The following is a 23,585-nucleotide window of genomic DNA, read 5'->3' on the forward strand; positions in this document are numbered from 1 at the left end:
TCTTGCTGCTCAACCTTCTACTACCCAATGTTAAATCCAGACACTCGGGCAGCCTTTGATCATATCTGAGAGTGAAGTGGCTCTTAGAGATACTGAAACTTCACTGTAGTCCTGGATAGCATATTCGTTCATTCACTGTCTGTTGGCACTTCATACTGAGGATAACTGTTAGAACAGAATTCTCATATGTAGTTTTGGTAGTTTTTTCGGTAGCCTTAAATAGGTTAGTGAGCTTTGCTTTTTTAGGCACCTAACACAGTATCTGGCATGGTGCACGCCACCATGCCTGGCTAATTTTTGTGCAGTTTTAGTAGAGACTGAGTTTCACCATGTTAGCCAGGCTGATCTCGAACTCCTGAGTTCAAGGGTGAATATGGAGTGAAAGAAAATGCTAGATGCAGGAAAGCCCATCCAGTTCAGCTCCTTACTTTGCAGGTAAGTTAACCACAGCCAGGTGAGGTGAAAAGACTTCCAGCTAGAATGGGATCAGACTCAGATTTCCAGCTGGTCAGCCATAAATTTTCCCACTGCACGGTCCTGCCCCCTGCTGCTTGACTTGTCAAGAAACAGTAGGTGTTTTAAAAGGCAGGGGTTCCTGGAGAAAGAATTTCTTCTCCTCTATAGCTGACGTTCTGAGATCATATTTGAAGAACATTTACTTTTTGTGTGTTCCACTTCACAAAGGGTATTTTCTGCATTGAGGAGGAAACCAGGCAGATTGCACTTTTGCTCGAAACATTAAAATCAATATGAGACCACAATTCGATAGCCTAAAACCAAATACATTGATTTAAAAAAGGATTCGAGCAGACATTTCTTAAAAGAAGACATACAGATGGCCAGCAGGTACATTGAAAGATGCTCAACATCACTGATCCTCAAAGAAATGCAAATCAAAACCACAATGAGATGCCATTCCACTCGTGCTGGGATGGCTATAAAAACAAAACAAAACAGGAGCTGGGCGCAGAGCCTCACTCCTGTAATCCCAGCACTTTGGGAGGCAGAGGCAGGTAGATCGCCTGAGATCAGGAGTTCTAGACCAGCATGACAAGCCTGGCCAACATAGTGAAACCCCATCTCTACTAAAAATAAAAAAAATTAGCTGGGCATGGTGGCAGGCACCTGTAATCCTAGCTACTAGGGAGGCTGAGGCAGGAGAATCGCTTGAACCTGGGAGGTGGAGGTTGCAGTGAGCTGAGATTGTGCCATTGGGCTCCAGCCTGGGTAACAAGAGCAAAACTCCATCTCAAAAGAAGAAACAAAGCACACACACAAACAAAAAAACCAGAAGACAGCAAGTGTTGGCAGGGATGTGGGGAGACCAGAATCCTTGTATACTGTGGGTGGGAATGTAAAATGGTACAGCAGCTATGGAAAACAGTGCAGAGATTCCTCAGATAATTAAAAATACAAAACATCTCATGTATCCTATATACACTTGTGTACCCACAGAAATTAAAAACAGAACTGGCAAGCCTATTACACAACATATATCCAAAGGAATTGAAATGAGGATCTTGAAGAGATACTGGTATTCCCATGTTCACAGCAGCATTATTCATGATAGCCAAGAAGTGAAAACCACCTTAGTGTCCACAAATGGATGAATGAATAAAGAAAATGTGATCTATCTATCTATCTATCTATCATCTACCTATCTATCTATCTATCTACCTATCTATCTATCTATCATCTATCTATCTATCTACCTATCTATCTATCTACCTACCTACCTACCTACCTATCTATAAAATACATGACTACTCTCAGCCTTTAAGAAGAAGGAAATCATGCTATTGCAATAACATGGATGAATCTAGAGGACGTTATATTAAGTGAAATAAACCAGACACAGAGGGAAAAATACTGCATAATAGCTTCTAAAGTAGTCAAACGCATGGAAGCTGAGAGCAGAATGGTGATCGCCAGGCGATGAGGGGAGGAGAAACGGGGAGATGCTGTTCAAAGTGTATCAAGGTTCAGTTATGCAACATGAATATGTTCTAGAGATCTGCTGAACAACACAGTGGCTATAGTTAACAATGTGGAATTTTGTACTCTAAAATTTATTAAGACGGTAGATCTCACGTTAAGTGTTCTTACCACAAAAACAAACAAAACAATAAAGACACACAGGAGACTTTGGGAGGTGTCGGGTATGTCTGTTACCTTGATTGTGATCATAGTTTCTTTGTGCATGCATATGACATCATCAAATTACACAGACTAAATATTTGTGGTTCCTTAGCAGGCCCTCTAATAAGGACCTGTTTCGTTGTAATGTCGCTGAGGAAAAAATAATGTATTCCCAGCCAGGGCCACTGTCTGTGTGGATTTTGCATGTTTCCTCCATATCTGTGAGGGTTTTCTCTGGATCCTCTGGTTTCCTCTCACAATCCAAAGCTGTGCAGATCAGGTGAAGTGGCGGGTCCACATGGTCCCAGTGCATGAGTGTGGGTGGGTGAGTGTGCCCTGCCTGGGGTGGTATTTGGTGGGTCCTGCCTTGTGCCCTGAGCTGCTAGGATACACTCAGCTACCTGTGACCCTGAACTGGAACAAGTTGGTTGGAAAAGGAATGAATGAATGAGTGAATGAACAAAAGTTACAGCTTGGTATCCATCGATGATAGACTGGACAAGGAAAATGTGGCACATATATACCATGGAATACTATGCAGCCATAAAAAACAATGTGTTTGTGTCCTTTGTAGGGATATGGATGAATCTGGAAATCATTCTCAGAAAACCGACACAAGACCAGAAAATCAAACACCGCATGTTCTCACTCATAGGCGAGTGTTGAACAATGAGAACACACAGACACAGGGAGGGGAGCATCACACACTGGGGTGTGTTGGGATGGTAGGGGAGGGACAGCGGGGGGTGGGGATGTTGGGGAGGGATAACGTGGGTAGAAATGCCAGATATAGGTGGCAGGGGGATGGAGGCAGCAAACCATCTTGCCATGTATGTACCTATGCAACAATCCTGCATGATCTGCATATGTACCCCAGAACCTAAAGTACAAAAAAAAAAGTTACGGTTTGGAAAATAAGTGAAAGAATGAATAAAAGTTATGGGTTGGAAAACGAATGAATGAATAAAAGTTGCTTATAAAAAAATTGTAAAATCTCGACAATCATACAAGTGCATGACAAGAAACAATGTGAGTGAAAGTGTTTTGGAAACCTGTCATATTTGTGATGGTTTTCAGGCTGCGAGGTGGGAGGAGCTGCTCCTGACAATTTTCACTTTGCAAACGCTTATACCTTAATTTAACCCACCACCATTACAGTCGTTGTGACTGCTGATTTATCAAAAATTGATACATATTTTACTTGTTCTTATAACTCTTTCTTAAATGTATGTACATTTCACATTTATTTCAATGGCTAATATTAGGAGTGTTGAAGTCTTTATTTAGAATTTTGGTGATGTTTTTGTGACCAAAAATAGGCGGCAGGAACTTGACTATTGTTTGTATCAATCAACTTCTAGGAAAATTGGTTTTGTTATACATTGTTTTGCTTAAAGTTGAAGTTAAATTATCAACAATATTAAGTGAGACTTACTGTATGTCCATTATGCCTCAATAAAACTTTTTTTTTTTTTATTTTGAGACTTTACCCAGGGTCCTGGTGATCAAAATTAAGGCAATGAGGACATTGCGTGATTTGATGCATGTATCACCCTCCCAGGCCCTGGCCTCCCTCGGCTGCCTGCACTGCACAGTGCCCCGCTGAGCTTGGCCTAAAGGTTTGTATGGTTGTCTAAAGAATGAATGCAAAGTCGAGAGAATACATGCTTACTGGTGGTTGTCACTGTACGAAAGATAACTGGCTTGAGAATTCTTGGAAATCAGTTTTGTTTTGCTTCTTTGTTTCAGGTTCATATTCTAAAGAGAGCAGACACTGAGCAAATGTTTGTTGAACTGAACCAATCTGCTTCTATGGGAACGTGACCTCCACTTCACAGTACTGAACTAAACAAACACATACTTCTCCAGAACTAAACAGGCACGTACGTCTCCAGACAAATGGTGAAAACGGTCAACTTCAAAATAAGGTAAAAAGCTATGTTTCCATGCCTCATAATATGCCACAAAATATCGAACGGTTAGAACAAGAACAAAGTAGGTTATTTTGTTTGCTATTTCACTTGCTTGCTGTAGTCTGCAGGTCTTCACAGAATGAGAAGCATAGCAACGCTCATGACTCCAGGCTAGTTCTGTTCTTTGCCAGTGTGTGCTTTGGGAGTTCTGTGAAGTGTTTGTAGTCATTGCTGATAATCCAGGTGACACGGCAAACATCGCTGTTCCCTTGGTCCAGTACAAATAGAGGAAGGTTCGCTCGTAGGCAGCATCTGAGCACCAGGCTCACAGGGACATCAGCCTCTTCACTCTTCCAAACTCCAGCTCTCTTCATTAAGATATTCTGGAAGCAACTGAGGAGTTGCTGCAAACATTCTGGAAATTACAGGTAAAACATATGTGTTTGCTTTTCTCCTTGCCTTTTTAAAATAGGGAATGATAACGAAAATTTCAGTTTTTATAATTGGGGTGTTAAAAGGGAGGATATCTTTAACTTTTATTTAAATGTGGAAGCTTGCTCAATGGTATGGAAAATATGCCAAAGATTGTAAAGCAAGCAGGGAAGGCCTGCGCTAAATAACTGGATCTTGCCTGCTGCGGGGATGGTGAGTGAACCATTTTTTCCTATGAGGCATTTTCGCAGATATTTGTAAGGTATTGTAGCTTCGAGGGGGAGTTTGGACAAATGTCCTCAGGGTCTGTACCTGTGGGCCATATATAGGACTCATGATTTGATCTTTAAGGCCTGGGGGAACCCCTGGAGGGTGATAAACAGAAAATAATATGATCCTTCCTAGGTTTTCCAGAGACGAAGAGAGTGGATCACATGAGGGCAGGACTGGCTGTAAGCAGGAAGACCAGTTAGGAGGCTGTGGAGACAGTCTGGTAAAGGATGACTATCAGAGACCGAGAAGGTCCATGAGCAAAGAATGTAAAAAGAGGCTGGAGAAGATGAGATGGAGTGGGGACATATTTAGGCACTCAGTCCCCACCTAGAAGAAGAAGTTTAATAGGACTCTGTGGTTTCTAACCTGGATATTAATTTCTCATATTGTTGAGACTGTGATTTTTCATGTTGAACTAGTAACTGTCAAGCCACAAGCACATTAGCAGCCGGCAAAATACAGCTTGAGAGGAGAAGCTTCAGGGCATCATGGCATGAGCTGGGGCCGTGGAGGTGGGGGTGGGGTGGCTCTGCGTTTGAACCCAGCTCCTCCTGGAGGCGTGACTGCATCCAAGCACCTCGGAGTTCCTCTTGATGTGAGGGTTGGGACCTCCACTCCCAGGATTGTTGGGGACGGAGAAGTTGGGTGAGATATTCTGAGTGAACACACTCAGGACGTCAGCTATTACTTGAGATCTTTTTTCTCAGCAGGTCAAGTGGAAGTTTGCTTTCATTTCAGTTAAGGTACCAGCTGTTCTGACTGCTGTGCAGGCATTCACATACCTGCTGCTAGAAAGCTGGAGCTGGGAGGAACAACGGGCTCACCTTGTCCTCCTTTCTCATGTAAGGATGCGGATGTGGAGGCAGGCCCGAAGTCTTAGTGTAGGTGCCAATGGTGCAGGCGAGAAGCCCCCTGGTAACTCACTCAGCACTGCGTCCACTCTTCCACACTCCCCGACACAATGTCAGTGGTTTATAAGTGAGAAGCAGGTCACCAGTCCCTAAGGTTTCTGAGAGGGAGGCAGTGTTGTGCAGTGGTTCAGAACATCTCCTGCACAGGTTCGTCCCGTGCAGCTTATTCACCTAAGTTTCTGTTTCCTCATCTGTACCTTGGGAATAATGGTGTGGCCGTGTAAGGCCATACCATACAGTGCTTAGTACGTTGTGAGCAGTCAGTGTAGAAACAGATCTTATTTGCTCTAGGTCTGACAGGCCAATGTCACCCAAGCAGGGAGACCCACATTGCCTGCAGTGCATTTAGGGTCATCTCTATGTCAATAGCATCCAATGGCTTTAGGTGGGGCCTGGACTGGAGCCTCCATATTTGGGGTGCAGGCAGGGGGCTTGCTCTCTCGCTCTCCTCAGCACTGGAAACAGGTGCCACTTTGTAGCCTCAAGGGATGTGACACAGGATCTGGATGCTAGGGAGGCCATAGCTGATGGGGAAAGGCCACACAGTGTAAATGTGTGGAGGTGGGGGATATGGTGGGGGGGTGGTCCCTGGATGTGCCACCCTGGGAGATCTGGTTCCTCAGAAGGGGGTCTGTCACTCTGACCCTATACATGAAAAGCAAATCCACCAAAAGCTTCTACTACTACAGCTTCTTAACTAAAGCCTATTAAACCTCCTTATTTCATTTGGTAAATTCAAAATTAATGGCAGAATACCTTCACAAGAATATACTGTGAAATAATTTTCCTTCTTTTTGGCCAGAGTTTATATATTTTAAATGTTAAAGTCAGATTCCAAGTAAACAAAGTAATTGTTTACGTTACTTGTCATTGACCCCACAGCAATAGGTGTTTAGTTTCTATTTACTTTATTTAGTATCTTAGAACCATTTAATAGCAACAAAACAGAAAAGCAAAACAGCAGCCTTAGAAACGTGTAAACACAAGACCTGGGCATTCCCATGGCTGAAGGACTCCTCCAGTGCAAGGAAATACTAGGGAAGTTGGGCGGGCATGACTTAACTGGCCAAGCCACAGAGAAACTGAACACCACAGATGTCCAGTTTTACACGGATGTAAAAAAGTGACTTGTGGCTTTTCAGATGATTAACTGGCAGAGCGTGCAAACTTTTGCCATTTGATTATTTTATTCTAGGTGGACTCACTTAAAGAAGAATTTGAATAACTATCTAACAGAAGAAATATCAATAACAAGCATTATTGCTGGAACATTCTATGAATGGACTTCTTTCTATACATGACTGGTGAACATTGTATTTCAGTTAATTACATATCCTGATAATATGTGAATTAATATTCACTGTGATATCATGCATACAATAACAATACTCAATGGAAATACAGTAAAACAGAAATAAAAATAATTTTGTTTTTCTTTGAGAAGGTATTTCAAATTTTTATAGTATTTCAGGGACATTAACATAAATATCACTTACCACAACAAAGTAACTTACCTACAGAAGGTATATGAAATTGGCTGTCAAATGAATGGATGGTCCCCGAACTTGTCTAAAGAAAGAAGAGATCCTGAAGGTTAAAATTAAGTAATTTAAAATGAATCAACCTTTAAAAACTCATCAGCTTTGCTATTACTCAAATGATAAAAACTCAGAATTTAAAATTTCATGTCATAGCTATGGTTCACATGTGAAACTAATGAATATGAATATGGGAGCAACACTTTTCACTAAAAAAGTGAAGACTGATCAATGATTGCTTTTACCAAACTGCATGATTCACATCTGAAGCTACCTGACATTTCAGAGAATACATGCCTGAGGTTGTAATAACATTTGGTATATAAACCAGTCTCTAGAATAAGTTAAAATAAATATTTTAAGTAGGCCGGTGTGGTGGCTCACGCCTGTAATCCCAGCACTTTGGGAGGCCAAGGTGGGTGGACCACCTGAGGTCAGGAGTTTGACACCAGCCTGGCCAACATGGCAAAACCCCATCTCTACTGAAAATACAAAAATTCACTGGGTGTTGTGGCGGGTGCCTATAATCCCAGCTACTCGGGAGGCTAAGGCAGGAGAATCCATTGAACCCGGGAGGCGGAGGTTGTAGTGAGCCGAGATCATCCCACTGCACTCCAGCCTGGGTGAAAAGAGCGAAACTCAGCCTCAAAAAAAAAAAAAAAGAAAAAGAAAAAGAAAAAAAAAGAAATATTTTAAGTAATATTAGGGTTGGTGAAGTATTACTATAAGTTTATAATTATCACATAAGATTTCAACATTAATTGATAAAAAAACATTTTCCTAGTAGATGTTAGACAGATGGCATCTTCTTTCACATGGAAGAACAAAGCAGTTTTCCAAAGGTCTTTGAAATTCCCCAGAGAGTTCTCTGCAGAGACCAGAGAGACTGGTAAATGCCTTCTATTTCTACAGGCTTTGCCCTGAATGGGTAATACAGTTGCTGCTGAAGCAGGCAGGGTATATGGACCCTTTACTGAGGCCCCTGGTAGGCCCAAGTCCTACAACCCTCAGGGGCGCCCCCGTAATGACTGTAGAGGCTTACTCTTAAGTTTACATCCTATTATCTGTCCCTTAAGCCTGAGTCAGCTCTTCAGAGAGAGAGGAAAACATAATTTGTTTTCCCCTTACCCCAGAGCAGAAGAGTCAGTCCTCGGGGTCGGCTTCCTGGCCTCAGGCTCCACTCTGGCTGCTGGTGGCTTCCTAAGGAGATCTGAGATTGGGAACAGGCCCAGAGGGAGGAGATCCTGGGACTTCTTTTTCCCTTGACCACACAGGAAATTCCTCAGAGACACGCTGACTCTGTTACGGGCTCCTCAAAGAGAGCCTCTCACAGAAAGAAAGCCTGGCAGTGAGTGGAGGTCAGTGATTCAGGGGCTGTCTCATCTTCTCGGCTCAGTTACCTCGCTGTGTGCCCATGTCTATATGTATGATGTAGATAAAATATCTCCCTTGCAGAGGTGTTTGATACTTAAGAGACCAGCATATTTTGAATGGCTTACAAGTGTCAGCTATTATTACTATTTGTGTGTCTATGTGTGTGTGTGGTTTTTTTCTTTTTTTGCAAAGGGGTCTTGGTCCTCCCAGGTTGGAGTGCAGTGGTGTGATCATAACTCACAGCAGCCTCAAATTCCTGGGCTCAAGTGATCCTCCTGCCTCAGCCTCCTGAGTAGCTGGAACTACAGGTACACTCTGCTGTGTCAGACTAATTTTTTTTTTTTTGTATTTTTTGCAGAGATGAGATCTTATTAGGTAGCCTAGGCTGGTCTGAAACTGCTGGGCTCAAGTGATTCTCCTGCCTCAGCCTCCCAAGTGTTGAGATTACAGGCATGGGCCACCATGCCTGGCCTACTGTTTGTTTTTGACACCCAAAATCTTCCCGCCTTGGGCCCCAAGCTCAATACATTTGTCTAACAAATGGAAGTAGCAGCAAAGGACTAATCTGTGTCTGCAGGAATGTTAGCTATTTCATCAGAAATGTGAGGAAGCTCATCCCAGGAGCTATTTCAAGTTATGTTGGTGTGAGAGCCCACTGCACAGCTGTTGCCCAACCCAGATCTTCTCTAGGTGAGACTTGGCAGCCTCCGTTTCTGTCCTAGTATTCATGATCCCAGGATTGTCGGGACTGGTCAGCACAGTGGACAGATGCCATGATAGTGGTGGTCTTCAGTCTCTGGAGGGCTTTCTTAATGTAAGCTTTTTCACTAGATGGCTTTCCTTCTTTTGGTCATTGCAGGGTCTGAGGATGCCACTAAAATGAATGTCACCAATTATGGATGCCTTCCGGGTGCGGGTAATAAGCTCATTTCATGCAGAGGGGTGAGGTGAGGACTCTGGAGCCAGGGCTTGGGCTGGAAACCTAGATCCAGCCCCTCATCATGCAAATGTGGGCGAGTGACCAAGCTCTGCACACCGCGGTTTCCTCTGGATAAAACAGAGGGTGGAAGTATTGGGCTCGGAGGGTTGCTGTGACGCTGAAAGCTGTTCAGTGAGTGTTAGCTGTTGCCACTGTCTCGTGGCACCTTCATGATTCTCAGTGACTGTTTCAGCCCCGATTCACAGAGAACAAAAATAGTCTCACAGAAGCAGCTGACTCTCTGACACACACTGAATAAGCAGAGAGGCTGTGCTTTGGGGCTAGAGAAAAACTGCAGCGTTTCCACCTCGAACTTTAGAATTCTGCTTTTCCGTAGTTACCAAGACCACCCATTTTGAGCAAGCCAGTTTTTACTGGCCTCGAGGCCCTCCTGAACTGACTGATTCCCGACGATGGGAGATGCGAATTTCCTAGTCCAGTCTCTTTGAGGAGGGAAAGAGCTCAGTGAGAAGCCAGCAGAGTTGGCAAGGCTGTTGATTTAAATAACCTGTGGGTATACATCTTCTGGAATGTAGGGGAACTCCAGCTTCTCAGGGGGAAGGTGTGAACAGACAGGAGTATGTCAGCTGGATGGGATTTACAGGTGGCAGAGACGGAGAATCTCTGTGGGGTGTGTGCTTTTAGAGGTGTCCTGGAGAGAAGTGTGTACCTATGATCTGCTCAGTGTGCAAGGTCCAGGAAGGGAGCCACGGAGCTGAACAGCAAGTAGCAAAGCCTTAGCTGGGGGCTGGGCACAGTGGCTCATGCCTATAATCCCAGCACTTTGGGAGGCTGAGGCAGGCAGATCAACTGAGGTCAGGAGTTTGAGACCAGCCTGGCCAACAGGGCGAAACCGTGCCTCTATTAAAAACACAAAAATTAGCTGGGTGTGGTGGTAAGTGCCTGTAATCCCCAGTACTCAGGAGGCGAAGGCTGGAGAATTGCTTGAACCCAGGAGGCGGAGGTTGCAGTGAGCTGAGATCGTGCCATTGCATGCACTTCAGCCTGGGTGACAGAGTGAGACTTCATCTCAAACAACAACAACAACAACAACAACAACAAACAAAAAACCTTAGCTGGCCCACAGCCCTTTACACAGACACCGGGATTGCCTCACTCTGCCACAGAGGGGCATGATGAGAGAGAATCGTCAGGGTTCATCAATAGCCCACGTGTGGTTAGGGTTTGTGAGAAACAGGGCCCTCACTGTTACTCTCTGGGCGCAGAGAGTGGGGCTTGCGGGGCTCTGAGTTCTGACTGGCTTGGTCTCTCGTCAGACTTACTTTCTGCGTTACACTTTGAGGGATACTGGGACAAAGCACCCCAGACTGCGGTGTGAACAGCAGACAGTGATCATCTCACCGTCTGGAGGACGGATGGCTGAGATCAAGGTGTTGGTAGGGTTGGCTCCTCCCGAGGCTCTGGCGGGGATTCTGTCCCGGCCACTCCCCGGCTCTTTGGGTTTGCTGGCCATCTGTGACGTTCCTTGCTTGGGAGAATATGGCTCGCGTCTCTGCCTTTGTCTTCACAATGGTGTTCTCCCTGAGTCTGTGTCCCAATTTCCCCTTTTATAAGGACACAGCCCAGTTGGATTCGGGGCCTACCCCACTCCAAGATGACCCCATCTTAGCCAATCACATGGGCAATGACTCTTTTCTAAATAAGGTCACATTCTGAGGAGCTGAGGCTTGGACTTCAACATATGAATCTGGCTCAGGAGTGGAGCTGGGGGAAACAAGGCCGAAGCTGGACAGGGGCACAGTTCAACCCTTAATGTCTTCCTGTTTAATAAGAACAAACTTCAGCTTCTCTCCACTCCAAATTTATGGTCATCCTGATGAGAGAGGGAGCTGGGAATACTCAAAAGCCTGCTTCAGAGGGCAGTGAGCTGACCCCAAGCTATTCTAGAGGTAGGTGAGGCTTAAAGTTTAGTGATAAGCCCTCTGCGTTGACTCCTTCCAGATCACTCAAAGGGAGGCTCGCATTTTTGGGGCTGTGTCCTCTGAGGGGAGTGAAGGACCTCACAGGGTAAAGCCCCACCCCTTCCATTTCCTTCTCCCCACAGGAAGGAGTGGCCAGAGGCATGGGCCAGGCAAGTCAAAGCCATCTGATTTCAAAATCTCTACCTGGTGGCTCTCTCCTTCCAGCTGCTTCTCTGAGGGTTGTCTTAGTTGGTTAGTTATTTTTCTCCAGCATAAGCTGTGGTTTTATAACCTGAGGCTGGCCAAGGAGAGCTACAGACAGTGGCTCCCAGCTAAGCTCAGGGTCACTGCTACCACCAGACCTTGGGCCTCCATCCCGGTCATTTGGAAGTAAAAGAAAAAAAGATATTTAATGCTGGCAGATTATTCACAAAGGGCTCAAACCAATAATAGTAACCTAGAGACAAAACTACTTTACAGTGTGCTGAATTAGAAATCATTAAAGGTCGGATGATACCCAGGCCCAAGGGGCGCGTCGGCAGGCAGTGAGGTGAGTCATGAACTTTGAACCTCCCTGATGGCAGGCAGCCTGGTGTGAGGCCTGAAAAAACAGAGCCAACCAATTCACTTGCAGGTCCTGGCTGCAGTTCTGGGCTCACCCTGAGCCCTGGGCGTTCCATGATGTTCCTATAGCTGATTTGAACACTCAAGTCTCTGTAGCTCAAAAGTCGATTTGACTTTTGCTTGTCTAAAGAAAACTTTTAAAAGCAAAACTCTTCAATATAGGCAACTATTTTGTCTCTTTCATCCAAATGCCTATTTGACATGTGTTAGTCTCTCAATCGCGGAATGTGCACTGTTACCCATCAGCATCGGCTTTCACTATATTCTGGTAAATGGGCCAATTTAACCTGGGCCTCAGTATCTAGGCATCCTCTTTACAGTTTCAGAGCCCGATACCTCTCAGGAAACTACAAAAGGCTTTACTTTTACAGCATAATTCAAGTCTTATCAAAGTCACAGGAATTTCACTTATGAGGCTTCCTGAGGAAAAGTAAAGTGAAAATAAGGGTATGCAGGCTTCTAGAACTTTACTTTTTAGCAGGTGAGAGAGAAGAAAAAACACTCCTATTGGTTTTGAAATCATTATTTTTCAGTGTAGTGGACTTTAAAAGCAGTAAGCAATGGGAAGCTGAACCTCACTTTATAGGTTCCGGGGAAAATAATTACCCCTCTTCTGTGCGGTAGAAAACCTCTCATAAAGGCATAGATAGGCCTAGATTTGAGACCGTATAACAGAATTTTGGGGTCCTCTGAAGCACTTCTCTAAGATCTATGGAAGAAATAATTGTGATTGGTGTGATCTGTGATTACCTCATTAGATCAGGCTTTGCCTATACATCCAAATGATTTATTTTCTTGTTTATGTGCACGTTGTGGTTAGGGGAGGTAGAGGGAGATTTGTCTCTGGCCTAATGCCTGGCACATAGTAGGAGTTTCTCTCAAATAATGTCTCAGGCTTCAAAAACTCAGGCTTCAAACAAAAGAAGCATGAAAATCAGACACATGTTTCTTTCTCATTAAAAAATGTGAAAGTATAGTCCAGGGCTGGTATGGTGGACCTACAGTGCTAAAACCTCACCCCTTCTATCCTTTCATTCTGCTGTGATTGGCTGCCATTCCCAAGGTCACTTCATGGTCCATGAGGGCTGCTTGAGCTCCAGCCATTCAACCACATTCTAGGACAGGAAGGAAGAAAAGGGGGGAAAAGGGGACCCTCTCTCTATTCATGAGTCTTACTGAAGTAACCACATGACACTACTGCCTCCAGTTCAGTGTCTGGAACAGTGACAGGGTCACAGGTGGCTGCAACAGAGACTGGGAAATGTGCATAGATTAGGGGACAAGGTCAGAATCCTTTTATTAAAAAGAAGGGAAGAACCCTTTTTAATTTTATTTTATTTTTGTTTTTGAGATGGAATCTCACACTGTTGCCCCGGGCTGGAGTGCGGTGGTGCGATCTCAGCTCACTGCAACCTCTGCCTCCCAGGTTTAAGTGATTCTCCTGCCTCAGCCTCCTGAGTAGCTGGGATTACAGGCACCCACCACCAGCTTGGCTAATTTTTTTGCATTTTTAGTAGAGACGGGGTTTCACTATGTTGACCAGGCTGGTCTTGAACTCCTGACCTCGTGATCCACCTGCCTCAGCCTCCCAAACTGCTGGGATTACAGGGGTGAGCCACCATGCCCAGCTGGAAGAATGCATTTTGAGAGACAGCTAGCCATCCCTGCTACACTGCTCAAAATATGTTTGTTGAATTAAATTGGCTCAGTTGGCCAGAACTGGTGGTGGTGTTCTTGAGTTATTTTGTTCTGGAGATATTTTGAGATATGTCGTTGAAGATATTTTATCTTCCCCTTGAAAAACAGGGTAGGAAGTTTTTGTACCTTTAGTGTGATAAGTGTGGGACTTGGGGGAGAGAATGCTGGCGTAAGTACATCTTTGGCTGACACCAACTTACTCTGGGCAAGGACATTAAGACCCTTGCGCTCTTTTATCCTAAGGAAGTTGGGCGTGAACACGAATGGTGTGAGACAAATGCTTTCAAGTTCCATAGTCTGTGCCAGGCACAGCGTAAGGTGAAAATCAAGTGCTCTGGTGACGAATGAGAACAATCTGAGGATCCCTCCAGTTTCCTCCACATAGTCACCACATGGGACAAAATCTGGAGAAGCCTCCAGTTCCCTCATGAATTTGGAAATCACTGGCATTATATGGCTCCATCCCTTGTTTTTTTTTGTATGACCAACCAAGAATAAGTTATTTAACATTGCCAAGCCTCAGTTTCCTCATCGGTAAAATGAGGATAATGAAAATCCCTGTGTTTTGGGGTGGCGGCAAAGATTTTTAAAAAGTGCATGTAAAGAGATTTGCTCCGTGCCTGGCACATACTATATACTCAATAAATATTAGCTGTTCTTATTAATAATGCAAAAAGAGCAGAAGAAAAATGCTCAACGTTATATTCTCAGGAGAGCAAGTCCTGGTTGGACGATTAAGTAATTATAGGAAGATTATGTGTCAGTTCGAAGTGGGGAGCAGTCATGGAGGGCCTGGAAAAGCACACAGCACACACAAAGGCATCCCACCTGTATGCCCACTCTGACCGAGAGGCCTTCTCAATGAATTGGTTTGGATTCTTTGGGTCTCAGGGGAAATGTTTCTCAGTCATGGATAGAAGTATACATGGCTATGTTAGCATGATGCCATTTTGCATTTGATTTCGGCTCCTCATTCACTATATAAACTTGTGATTGTAATTTGCCTTGCCTTGTAGATCTATGTACAGGGAAAAAATGAGTGGGCCATACTGGCTTGAGTAGTCAGCTATGATTCCCACTGTAAGGTGAACAAAGTGGCATTCTGATGTTATACATTATTCTCTTTGAGGTTGGTTAATGTGAGTCTGCCATCCAAATGAAAAAATATTCACTGTCTCTGTCCACCATGTGCTTCATAGGCATCTTCTTTTGGAACATTTTCCCAGTTTTTCCACCAAGTAATGAATATAGGAAGCTGTCACCACAGCTTCATTGAGGGCCCAGTGGTTGTCAAGCACTGTGTTAAGGACTGGGGAACACGGCGGTGAACAAAAGGGACACTATCCCCACCTTGTGGAGATTACAGTCCAGCAGGACAGAGTTGGTAAACGATTACTACATTATCACAGACGGTGCACTGCATGATGTCAGAAAGAAGTCCAGTCACAGGGGCACGGAAGACAGGGAGGTGGACACAGACAGGCTGGTGTAGGAATGGTTCCCTCTCAGTCTCCACCTGAGACCTGGAGGATGAGTGGGAGTATGGAGCCAGCATGTGCCCCACAATGGAGTCTTTGCGCTCCTCTTCCACTTTCCTTGTCTTGGCTGCTGGGCAGGGAGGGGGAAGCCACATCACGAGCCTTGTCCCCTTGAATCTGGACCTGTCCATTCTGCATGCTCCTTTGAATGTCCACACACTTGTACCCTGGGTGGCAGCCACTGTAGTCTGGTGCTGCCACTTCCTCTTAGATGTGGAACACCCAACCACCCAGAAGCCTGTGTTCTGGGATGTTATGAGGGAGGGAGGAGGAAAGACAGCATCACAATATTCACCAATATTCACCCTGGCAGGATGCTGTCTCCATTCTTTAGAAACCAACTGAATGGGTATTTAGTGTTCTGTCAATCTTTGCTTTAACATAAACTTTTTTTTTTAGATGGAGTCTCATTCTGTCTCCTAGGCTGGAATGCAGTGGCGTGATCTTGGCTCACTGCAACCTCAATCTCCTGGGTTTAAGTGATTCTTCTGCCTTAGACTCCCAAGTAGCTGGGACTAGAGATGTGTGCCACCACACTCCGCTAATTTTTCTATTTTTAGTAGAGACAGGGTTTCTCCATGTTGGCCAGGCTGGTCTTGAACCCCCGACCTCAGGTGATCTGCCCACCTCAGCCTCCCGAAGTGCTGGGATGACAGGTGTGAGCCATGTGCCCGGCCTATGTAAACTTTTTTTAAATCAAACTGTTCTGTGCTGTTTTCAAACAAAGCAAACACACAGAACACACTCTCACAGAAACCTAACAACCAAAAAGTGTTGGAAGGGAAAACCAGCTTTGTGATCTAGATTAAATAATACATCCTTATTCATAATTTCTCTTTTCAGCCTGCTAGACTCCATTTTTAAGTAGAAAACAGAAAGCCATCAGGCCCAACAGAAGACTTAAATATATCTTTGAAGTTTCGAAGTGACTCATGCCATGAGTCTGGAAGTGTAGGTTTCTTTTGAAACATGTGCTGCTGCCACGGCTGTGATCACTGCCCCCTCAGCACTGGTGGCCTAGGTGGGCAGCAGGGCTCCTGTCAGCTGTGACTGGCTGTCACCACATCCCACAGGACACGCTTGCTCCTTCTGTTGCCAGACCGACATTATCCCGCTTCTGCCTGTCTAGACAGCCCCTACCCTTAGAGAAAGGGCAGACCCTGTGAGCTCTGTGCTGGCCCTGCCTAAAGCACACATACTGTGCCCTCCCCTCCTTACTCTATTGGGCGCTAAATCCTCGCCTCCATTCCCCCGTCTCTGTGTAAACCTTGGCCTATGAAAGCCTCCCCTGGCCCACAGACTGATTTCCCCAGGATGGCCTCTTTCCACAGCATACATCACACTTGCAGTCACTTGTATAGAGCTGATCTTTCTGGGAAGCTCTGGGTCCTCTTTGGCAGGGACTGTGTCTTCCTGCTCATGCTGTGTCCTGGTACCTAACCCATCATAGGTGCTTAATGAGTACGTTTCTTGTCTGAGAGATGTGGCCCCTCCTTCCCATGACCACAGTCATGTTTCTCCAGAGCCCCTGTGCAGCCCACTCCTGCATGTCACTGTGGACAGTTCCACTTAGACCAGCTGGAAGGACTGGTAAGATCCATCAGTTCAAGCCCTCCTTTTCAGATGTGGCAACAGGATTAGTTTGCTAGGACTGCCAAAGAAAGCATCATAAACTGGGTTGGTTGGACAACAGAAATTTACTGTCTACCGGTTCTGCAGGCCGGAAGCCTGAGATCAAGGTGTCAGCAGGGTTGGTTCTTGAGGGCAGGGAGGGAGGATCTGTCCAGGCTTCTCCCCGCAGCTGCTGGTGGTTTTTTGGCCTTTGTTGGTGTTCCTTGGCTTGAAGAAGCAATGGTCCAATCTTCACACGCACTCTCTCTGAGGGTATCTGTATTCAAATTTCCGTTTTTTTTTTTTGTTTTTTTTTTTTGAGACAGAGTCTCACTTTGTCGCCCAGACTGGAGTGCAGTGGCATGATCTTGGCTCACTACAACCTCTGCCTCCCGGGTTCAAGTGATTCTCTTGCCTCAGCCTCCAGAGTAGCTGGGATTACAGATGCTTGCCACCACACCTGGCTAATTTTTCTTTCTTTCTTTTTTTTTTTTTTTAGTAGAGATGGGGTTTCACTGTGTTAGCCAGGCTAGTCTCAAACTCCTGACCTCTTGATCCACCTGCCTAGGCCTACCAAAGTGCTGGGATTACAGGTGTGACCCACCGAGCTCCGCCAAATTTCCCTTTTTTGTAAAGACACCGGTTATTGGATTAGGTCCTACTCTAACCACCTCATCTTAACTTGGTCATCTTCAAGTTAAATCATCTATTTGCCGATAAGGTCACATTCACAAATACTGGGGGGGCAGGACTTCGGTATATCATAAGGAACCCAATTCGACCCAAGACAGTGACTTAGTTCATGACACATCATCCTCCCTGATGAAAGATGATCCTACTCACCCATGGCTTATAGAATAAAGGGGTCATGTTATTTTCCCAGGTGTAGTCTCATTTGTTGCTCTTTGTGAGCAGGAACTGGAAGACAGAGGAAAACCGTGGTTATAAAGTAAGAGGTCATCTGCCTGGGTCATGGGGCTACTTGCTAAGTGTGGAACACGGTCTGCACAGGGTGTTTCAGCTGACTGGCTTTAAACCCACTTGACTGCACATCCCCTAAGAAGCCCAATCACAGGAGTTCAGTTAATCTCCTGGATCAATAAACAATTACTTAGAGAAAGTGACTTTGTCAACAATTTAATTAAAATCACCCAACCTATGAAATTAGAAGTAATTCAAGCTTGAGCACGTATTAGCTGTGAGGCCCTAAGGCAAGTCAGTTGTCTGGATAGCAACAGACTCTCTGTAAAGTGCTGGGAATAGGTAACCTCTGAAGACCCTTTTGGCTGAAGCCTTTGGATTATGTGGCTCTTTTCATGTTGAAAGCAGGAAAGTCCTCTAAGGAGTTGGGCTATGCAAATATGAAAAGAAATTAATTGTTGAAGTGCCTTTTCTCTTCACTGTCATCTGTAGATAGAAGGTGGTTCTTGCCTCTGCACAGAAGAAAAGCACTAGATCCCTGACTTGATCTACTTTTTTGTACTCAATGTCTACTTCTTGCAAGAGATGGACCAGCACACAGGACATGGGTCCTCTGCTGATAGGGTACCATTCCTGGCTCACCCTGCCAGTCCCACTCTGCTGGGCTGGTGATGGTAGCATTTGAATGGGTTGAATGTATCATTTTCATCTTCAAAATAACGAATTTTCAAAAGAGTTGTTTGTTCGTGTCTAATAACATGCTTAAGAACCAAATCAGAGTGTCAGTTGTATAACTGAGTCTTCAGGTTATAGACATTCACTCTTCACAATCTTGGCATAAAAAATCCTGCTAATAATAGTGTCTTGCCTATAAATAGAGATTTTCTAATGTCCTCTCCTGCCATCGTATTGCTTATTACAATGCTCAATGTATCGTAATCCCTTTTTTTGGCCATAAAACTGTGCCCCTTGATTGTGAGAAGGATATAAAATAGACCAGATGTCTTAACCAAGTTTGGATAAATCAGTCATCACCTTCTTTTTTTCCAAGAAGAATGAGGCATAACAGCTTGAGTGATGCACAGACTTTATTTTCCATTTGGTCTTTCCAAAGCAAACAGAACCAAGGTGTAAAGTCTGCTAACGACACTGTGTCAGCCATGTGGCATTCAGTTTTAAGGACGCGACCATCGCTATTGTGAAAAGAGAGGAAAGTCAAATTGTTAGTGTTTTGTCTCATTTAACTTGAGACCAAAAATAACAACCTCAGGAGAAAGACAAAGAGAATGACTAATGAACTCAGTTCTAGTTTAATGTTTGAGAGGAGCATAGACTTTGATATGAAACTAGGGAGACGAACTCTCAATCCAGTAGCTTTCCCTTAAATATAAGAATTCTTAGATATACATTTAAATAGTAAATTCTTTTAGAATTTTACCTTTTGCCAAGAAAGGTAATGATAGATACAAAAAGTCCCACTCAACAAGGTCATAATGAGGCAGAGTGAATCTGCAGTAACATAACAATAGTCAGACACCAGAGTATTTTTTATCCCAACATTTTATAGAATGTGTTATGTGTTGGTCACTAGATGGGTGTTGAATATATATGGCTTTGAAAACACAAAGCAACATTACAAGATTGGAAGAACTCCAATGAGTAAGTGAAGAAAACACAGAGGGGTTAATAGTCTGCTCAGGTTCATTCAGTGGGGAGCAGGACAATTTGACTCAAGTCCTGAGCACTTTCAGAAAACTCGGGTTTTCCTATGAAGAGGGCCTGCGCATGTGCAGATACTGCTCTCATGCTGCTTTCCAGGTGCGAGAATCAGATGAGCACAAAGACCTGGTTGTCGTACCAATTCCGATGGCATCATTAATCTAAGCCAGGCCTATACCGTGGAATTAGAGGGAGAAGGATTGGAAAAAGTCCTGGAGATGTTGCTCATGACAGTCTGAGGCACCACAGGGCATGCAGAGATGAGGGAAACACAGTTCCTCAGAGCACTTTTAGGAAGGCCCTGGTAGTGCACATATCATGATAAAAGGGAGGCTCCGGGTGCCATGAAACAACTGTGAAAGAATGCTATTGGGAGCCAAAGCAGGGTGAGACCCTGGTAGCAAAGGCCTTTCTGAACCCCATTCCATGTATGGCTATTGCTGGTGGTGACTGCCGCACTGGGAGAGAGGAGAGGAAAGGTCTCTTAGAGGAAGAGGAGCATGGCATGGGCCTCAAGGATGGGTAGGTTTTGGGTAAGAAGAAAGGGGGTGGGAGATGGCATTCTGTGCAGAAGGAATAATAAGAGAGAAGCATAAAGGTGGGGACCCTGTCTGTAGAGTAGCATCCTGGGATAAATATAGAGAGACGTAGCCCTAAATTTGTGACTGGGGCCTGGGAGCAATCCATTCCATGGATTCCAAACTTGGTCTGAAGGTTGTCTAAGAGATCTGGGCACAGGCTTTGGCTAGTCTATGAAGTTTTATTTGAAACTAAGTATTTATGCATGTTTCAGTTATCTATACTGCTGGATTGAAAAAAAAAACCAATCTAGAGATAACTTAAAAATTAACTGCCTTAAAACAACAGCGTTTCATTTCTCCTAGTTCCGCAATGTGTGCTGGCGTAGCCAGAACTGAAAGTTGTTCCAGTACCCCAGTTTGGTATCTGGGGCCCTGCCCACTATTTTCAGGCCTCCTTCATGTTCAGTGCCTACCCTCCTGCCAAGAGTTTGAAGTAACAGCTAACCCTATCAAGGGATTCCTCATCAAAGGCCATCTTTGGGGACATTTCTACATTTTATATAGAAACTTCCACTGCCATCAAGTATAGAACTTGTAGCAAAGAGTGGGTGTCTTGAAGGGCAGCCTTGGCTCAACACAACAGTGTTTTGTCGAGAGCCGTTCAATCAGGAACTTTGTCTCAGGTCAGTGAGTCCTCTACTAGTAGAGGATTTGAAGCAGAGCGTGGAAACTGTGACGCAGGGGTTCTGCAGATACAGATCCTTCACCCCAAGACTCTACTGTAGCAGCAGATGCTCTTAGGGTGATCTGGAAGCTTCAAAGGTCCTGATTTAGTTGTTCCCTAATGTAACAAGGATACTGAGATGGAGAAAAACCAACAGTGTTAGGAAACAGTAGCGACTTCATAACTGGAAGAACAAACAATGTCTATTTAAGAAAAATTAATTTTTTTAAATGTTTAGTTTTTGTGGGTACATGCTAGGTGTATATATTTATGGGGTGCGCATGTTTTGATCCAGGCATGCAATCACTGTATGCAATGATAAACACATCATAAAGACTGGGGTCGCCATCCCCTCAAGCATTTATCCTTTGTGTTACAAACGATCCAGTTTACACACTTTCGGATATCATAAAAGGTGCCATTAAGTTATTACTGACTATCGTCACCTCGTTTGCTATCAAATAGTAGGTCTTTTTAACTTTTATTTTTATTTTAGCTTTGGGGTATTTAGGTTCATGTGCTGGTTTGTTATATAGGTAGACTTTTATCATGGGGGTTTTTGTACAGATTATTTCATCACCCAGGTACTAAGCCTAGTACCCAATAGTTATTTTTTCTGCTACTCTCCCTCCTCCTGCACTCCATCCTCAAGTGGGCCCAGTGTTTGTTGTTCCCTACTTTGTATCCCATGAGTTCTCAAAGATAATGTCTGTTTCTATAGCACCATGATCAATGGATGTGAGTGTGTGAGCAGAGAGAAGGCAGGCACCACGTTCTTAATCATTCTGTAGCTGCTGCATTAAAGGTTCCCACCTATGTGCTATTTACATATCCTAGGGAGAAAAAGAAAGAATGAACACGTCAGACTCTTAACACTGATTAATGCTGTAATCAGCCTGGCAACAGCTGCTCGCCTAACAACTTCATTTGCAGCTACAGGAGTGTGTGTTTCTATTTCTCTTGCATTACTTACCAGCAACCTAATTTATATTGAGCCTCTTCTAATGTTTTAAAGATGTTCTTCAAAGGTATGTTTATGTCACCAGTCATGTAGAGTGGATGATGCCATTGGGGTCACAATGAAGAGATCCTAACCTACAGGTTCTCATTTTAATTTGGAATCACAGTGTAATTAATTATCCTTATTCTAGACATGTAACAGATCTGGTTACAGTCAAAGTTAGGGAAAATATTAGAAGTCTGGAAGTGAAAACACCGGGAAACGATTTATCTTCAGGGCAAGAGCTAATCTCATTCCACTTTGCGTCTGGAAATTCATGGGTTTTGTTTTCTAGATAAGACTTCCTATGACACTGGCCAACCAGAATATGTTGGTAGGCAATTCTAGGTGTGGACAGTGTTATCAATAGCCCTAGGTTAAATTTGATAGACATTTCTGAAAACTTGGTTTGATTAAACTGATTGATCAGGATAGCTTTAAGTTTCTTTGTAATGTATGCTGTTATTTTTAGTTGTTCATATATTCTAAGAATGTATATATGAAATGCAAATTTAACTTTTAAGTTTTTTTTGAGATGGAGTTTCACTTTGTTGCCCAGGCTGGAGTGCAGTGGTGCAATCTCAGCTCACTGCAATCTCTGTTTCCCAGGTTCAGGTGATTCTCCTGCCTCAGCCTTCTGAGTAGCTGGGATTACAGGCACAAGCCACCATGCCCAGCTAATTTTTATATTTTTAGTAGCAATGGTGTTTCACCATGTTGGCCACGCTGATATTGAACTCCTGACCTCAAGTGACCCACCCGCCTCAGCCTCCCAGAGTGCTGGGATTACAGGTGTGAGCTGCCACACCCAGCCAAAAAATCAGAGAAAGCTATCTGAATAGTTGGGAAACAACTGCCTATTTTTGGTGTAAAAAATGTCAACTATTTATATGTGATTTATATGTAAGAAAGAAAATGTTGCTGTCATTATATTTACTGAAAGATAAATGCTAAAAAATGAATATGCCTTCTAGGTGGTTTTTTATATTTGATTATATACTTTTTTTGCTTATAAAATTTTGAGAATAGTGTATTATCCGACTCACATCCCCTTCTTAAGTAGTGTGTTATGAAGCAGTCGCTTGTGTTGCGAATTATTTATGAATGATAATGACTAGCTAACATGAATTCTTACAGGGTGTTATGCTACTTTATTTTGTCGAATCCTCAAGATAATATTGTAAGATATATACTATGATAACCTTCCCATATTGTAAATGAAGAAATGGAGGTTTAGATTGTATAACTACCCATCACAGAGCTGGAAAGGGTACAGAAAGGGCTCAAATCCATGTGTGACCATTGTTAAACTGTGCTTTTGAATCAGTGCACTTCACTGGCTTTTCATACGGTGCCTTGATAATTTAAGACTTTGATAACTTCCAGTGATGAGAAGCTTGGTAGACATTTTTAGAGAGGAGGAGATGAAAGCATTACAAACATTTTCTAATTGTAGAGTGAGAAGTAGGAACTCAGAGGAATCAATTAATTTTTAATTTTAATTTTTTTTTTTTTTTAGGGACAGAGTCTCATTCTGTTGCCCAGGCTGGAGTGCAGTGGTGTGATCATAGCTTATTGCAGTCTTGAAGTCCTGGGCTCAAGTGATTCTCTCGCCTCAGCCTCCTGAGCATCCGGGACTATAGGTGTGCCATCAGGCCTGGCTAATTTTTAATTTTATTTTACTGTAGAGATGGAGTCTTGCTATGCTGCCTAAGCTAGTCTTGAATTCTTGGCCTCCAGTGATCCTC

The 23,585-nt window shown here is 43.9% G+C and overlaps 2 protein-coding genes across 11 annotated transcripts in view; one reads left to right on the plus strand and one right to left on the minus strand.

Moving 5' to 3' along the window:
* Positions 1-23,585, minus strand: part of LOC118148600 (uncharacterized) — a 52,862-nt gene that overhangs the window by 3,335 nt on the left and 25,942 nt on the right. Inside the window, exons 3-4 of one of the 2 annotated variants that reach the window (XM_078353555.1) lie at positions 7,183-7,237; positions 4,211-4,467 (exon numbers count right to left, since the gene is read on the minus strand). In XM_078353555.1, coding sequence (XP_078209681.1) covers positions 4,211-4,467; positions 7,183-7,237 — 312 coding nt within the window. Of the gene's footprint in view, positions 1-4,210; positions 4,468-7,182; positions 7,238-23,585 lie in introns of those variants that run through there. The other variant, XR_013528248.1, reaches the window with a different exon arrangement.
* RP1 (RP1 axonemal microtubule associated) overlaps positions 1-23,585 on the plus strand; it is a 327,943-nt gene that overhangs the window by 643 nt on the left and 303,715 nt on the right. For 6 of the 9 annotated variants that reach the window (XM_078353550.1, XM_078353551.1, XM_078353552.1 and 3 more), the window contains exon 2: positions 3,889-4,067. The gene's annotated coding sequence lies outside the window, so the exon portion shown is untranslated. Of the gene's footprint in view, positions 1-3,888; positions 4,068-4,173; positions 4,481-21,714; positions 21,866-23,585 lie in introns of those variants that run through there. The other 3 variants (XM_035277479.3, XM_054246679.2, XM_035277478.3) reach the window with 2 other exon arrangements.

The sequence above is a fragment of the Callithrix jacchus genome, chromosome 16 (genome assembly GCF_049354715.1).
Source record: "Callithrix jacchus isolate 240 chromosome 16, calJac240_pri, whole genome shotgun sequence".
Classification (NCBI taxonomy): Eukaryota; Metazoa; Chordata; class Mammalia; order Primates; family Cebidae; genus Callithrix; species Callithrix jacchus.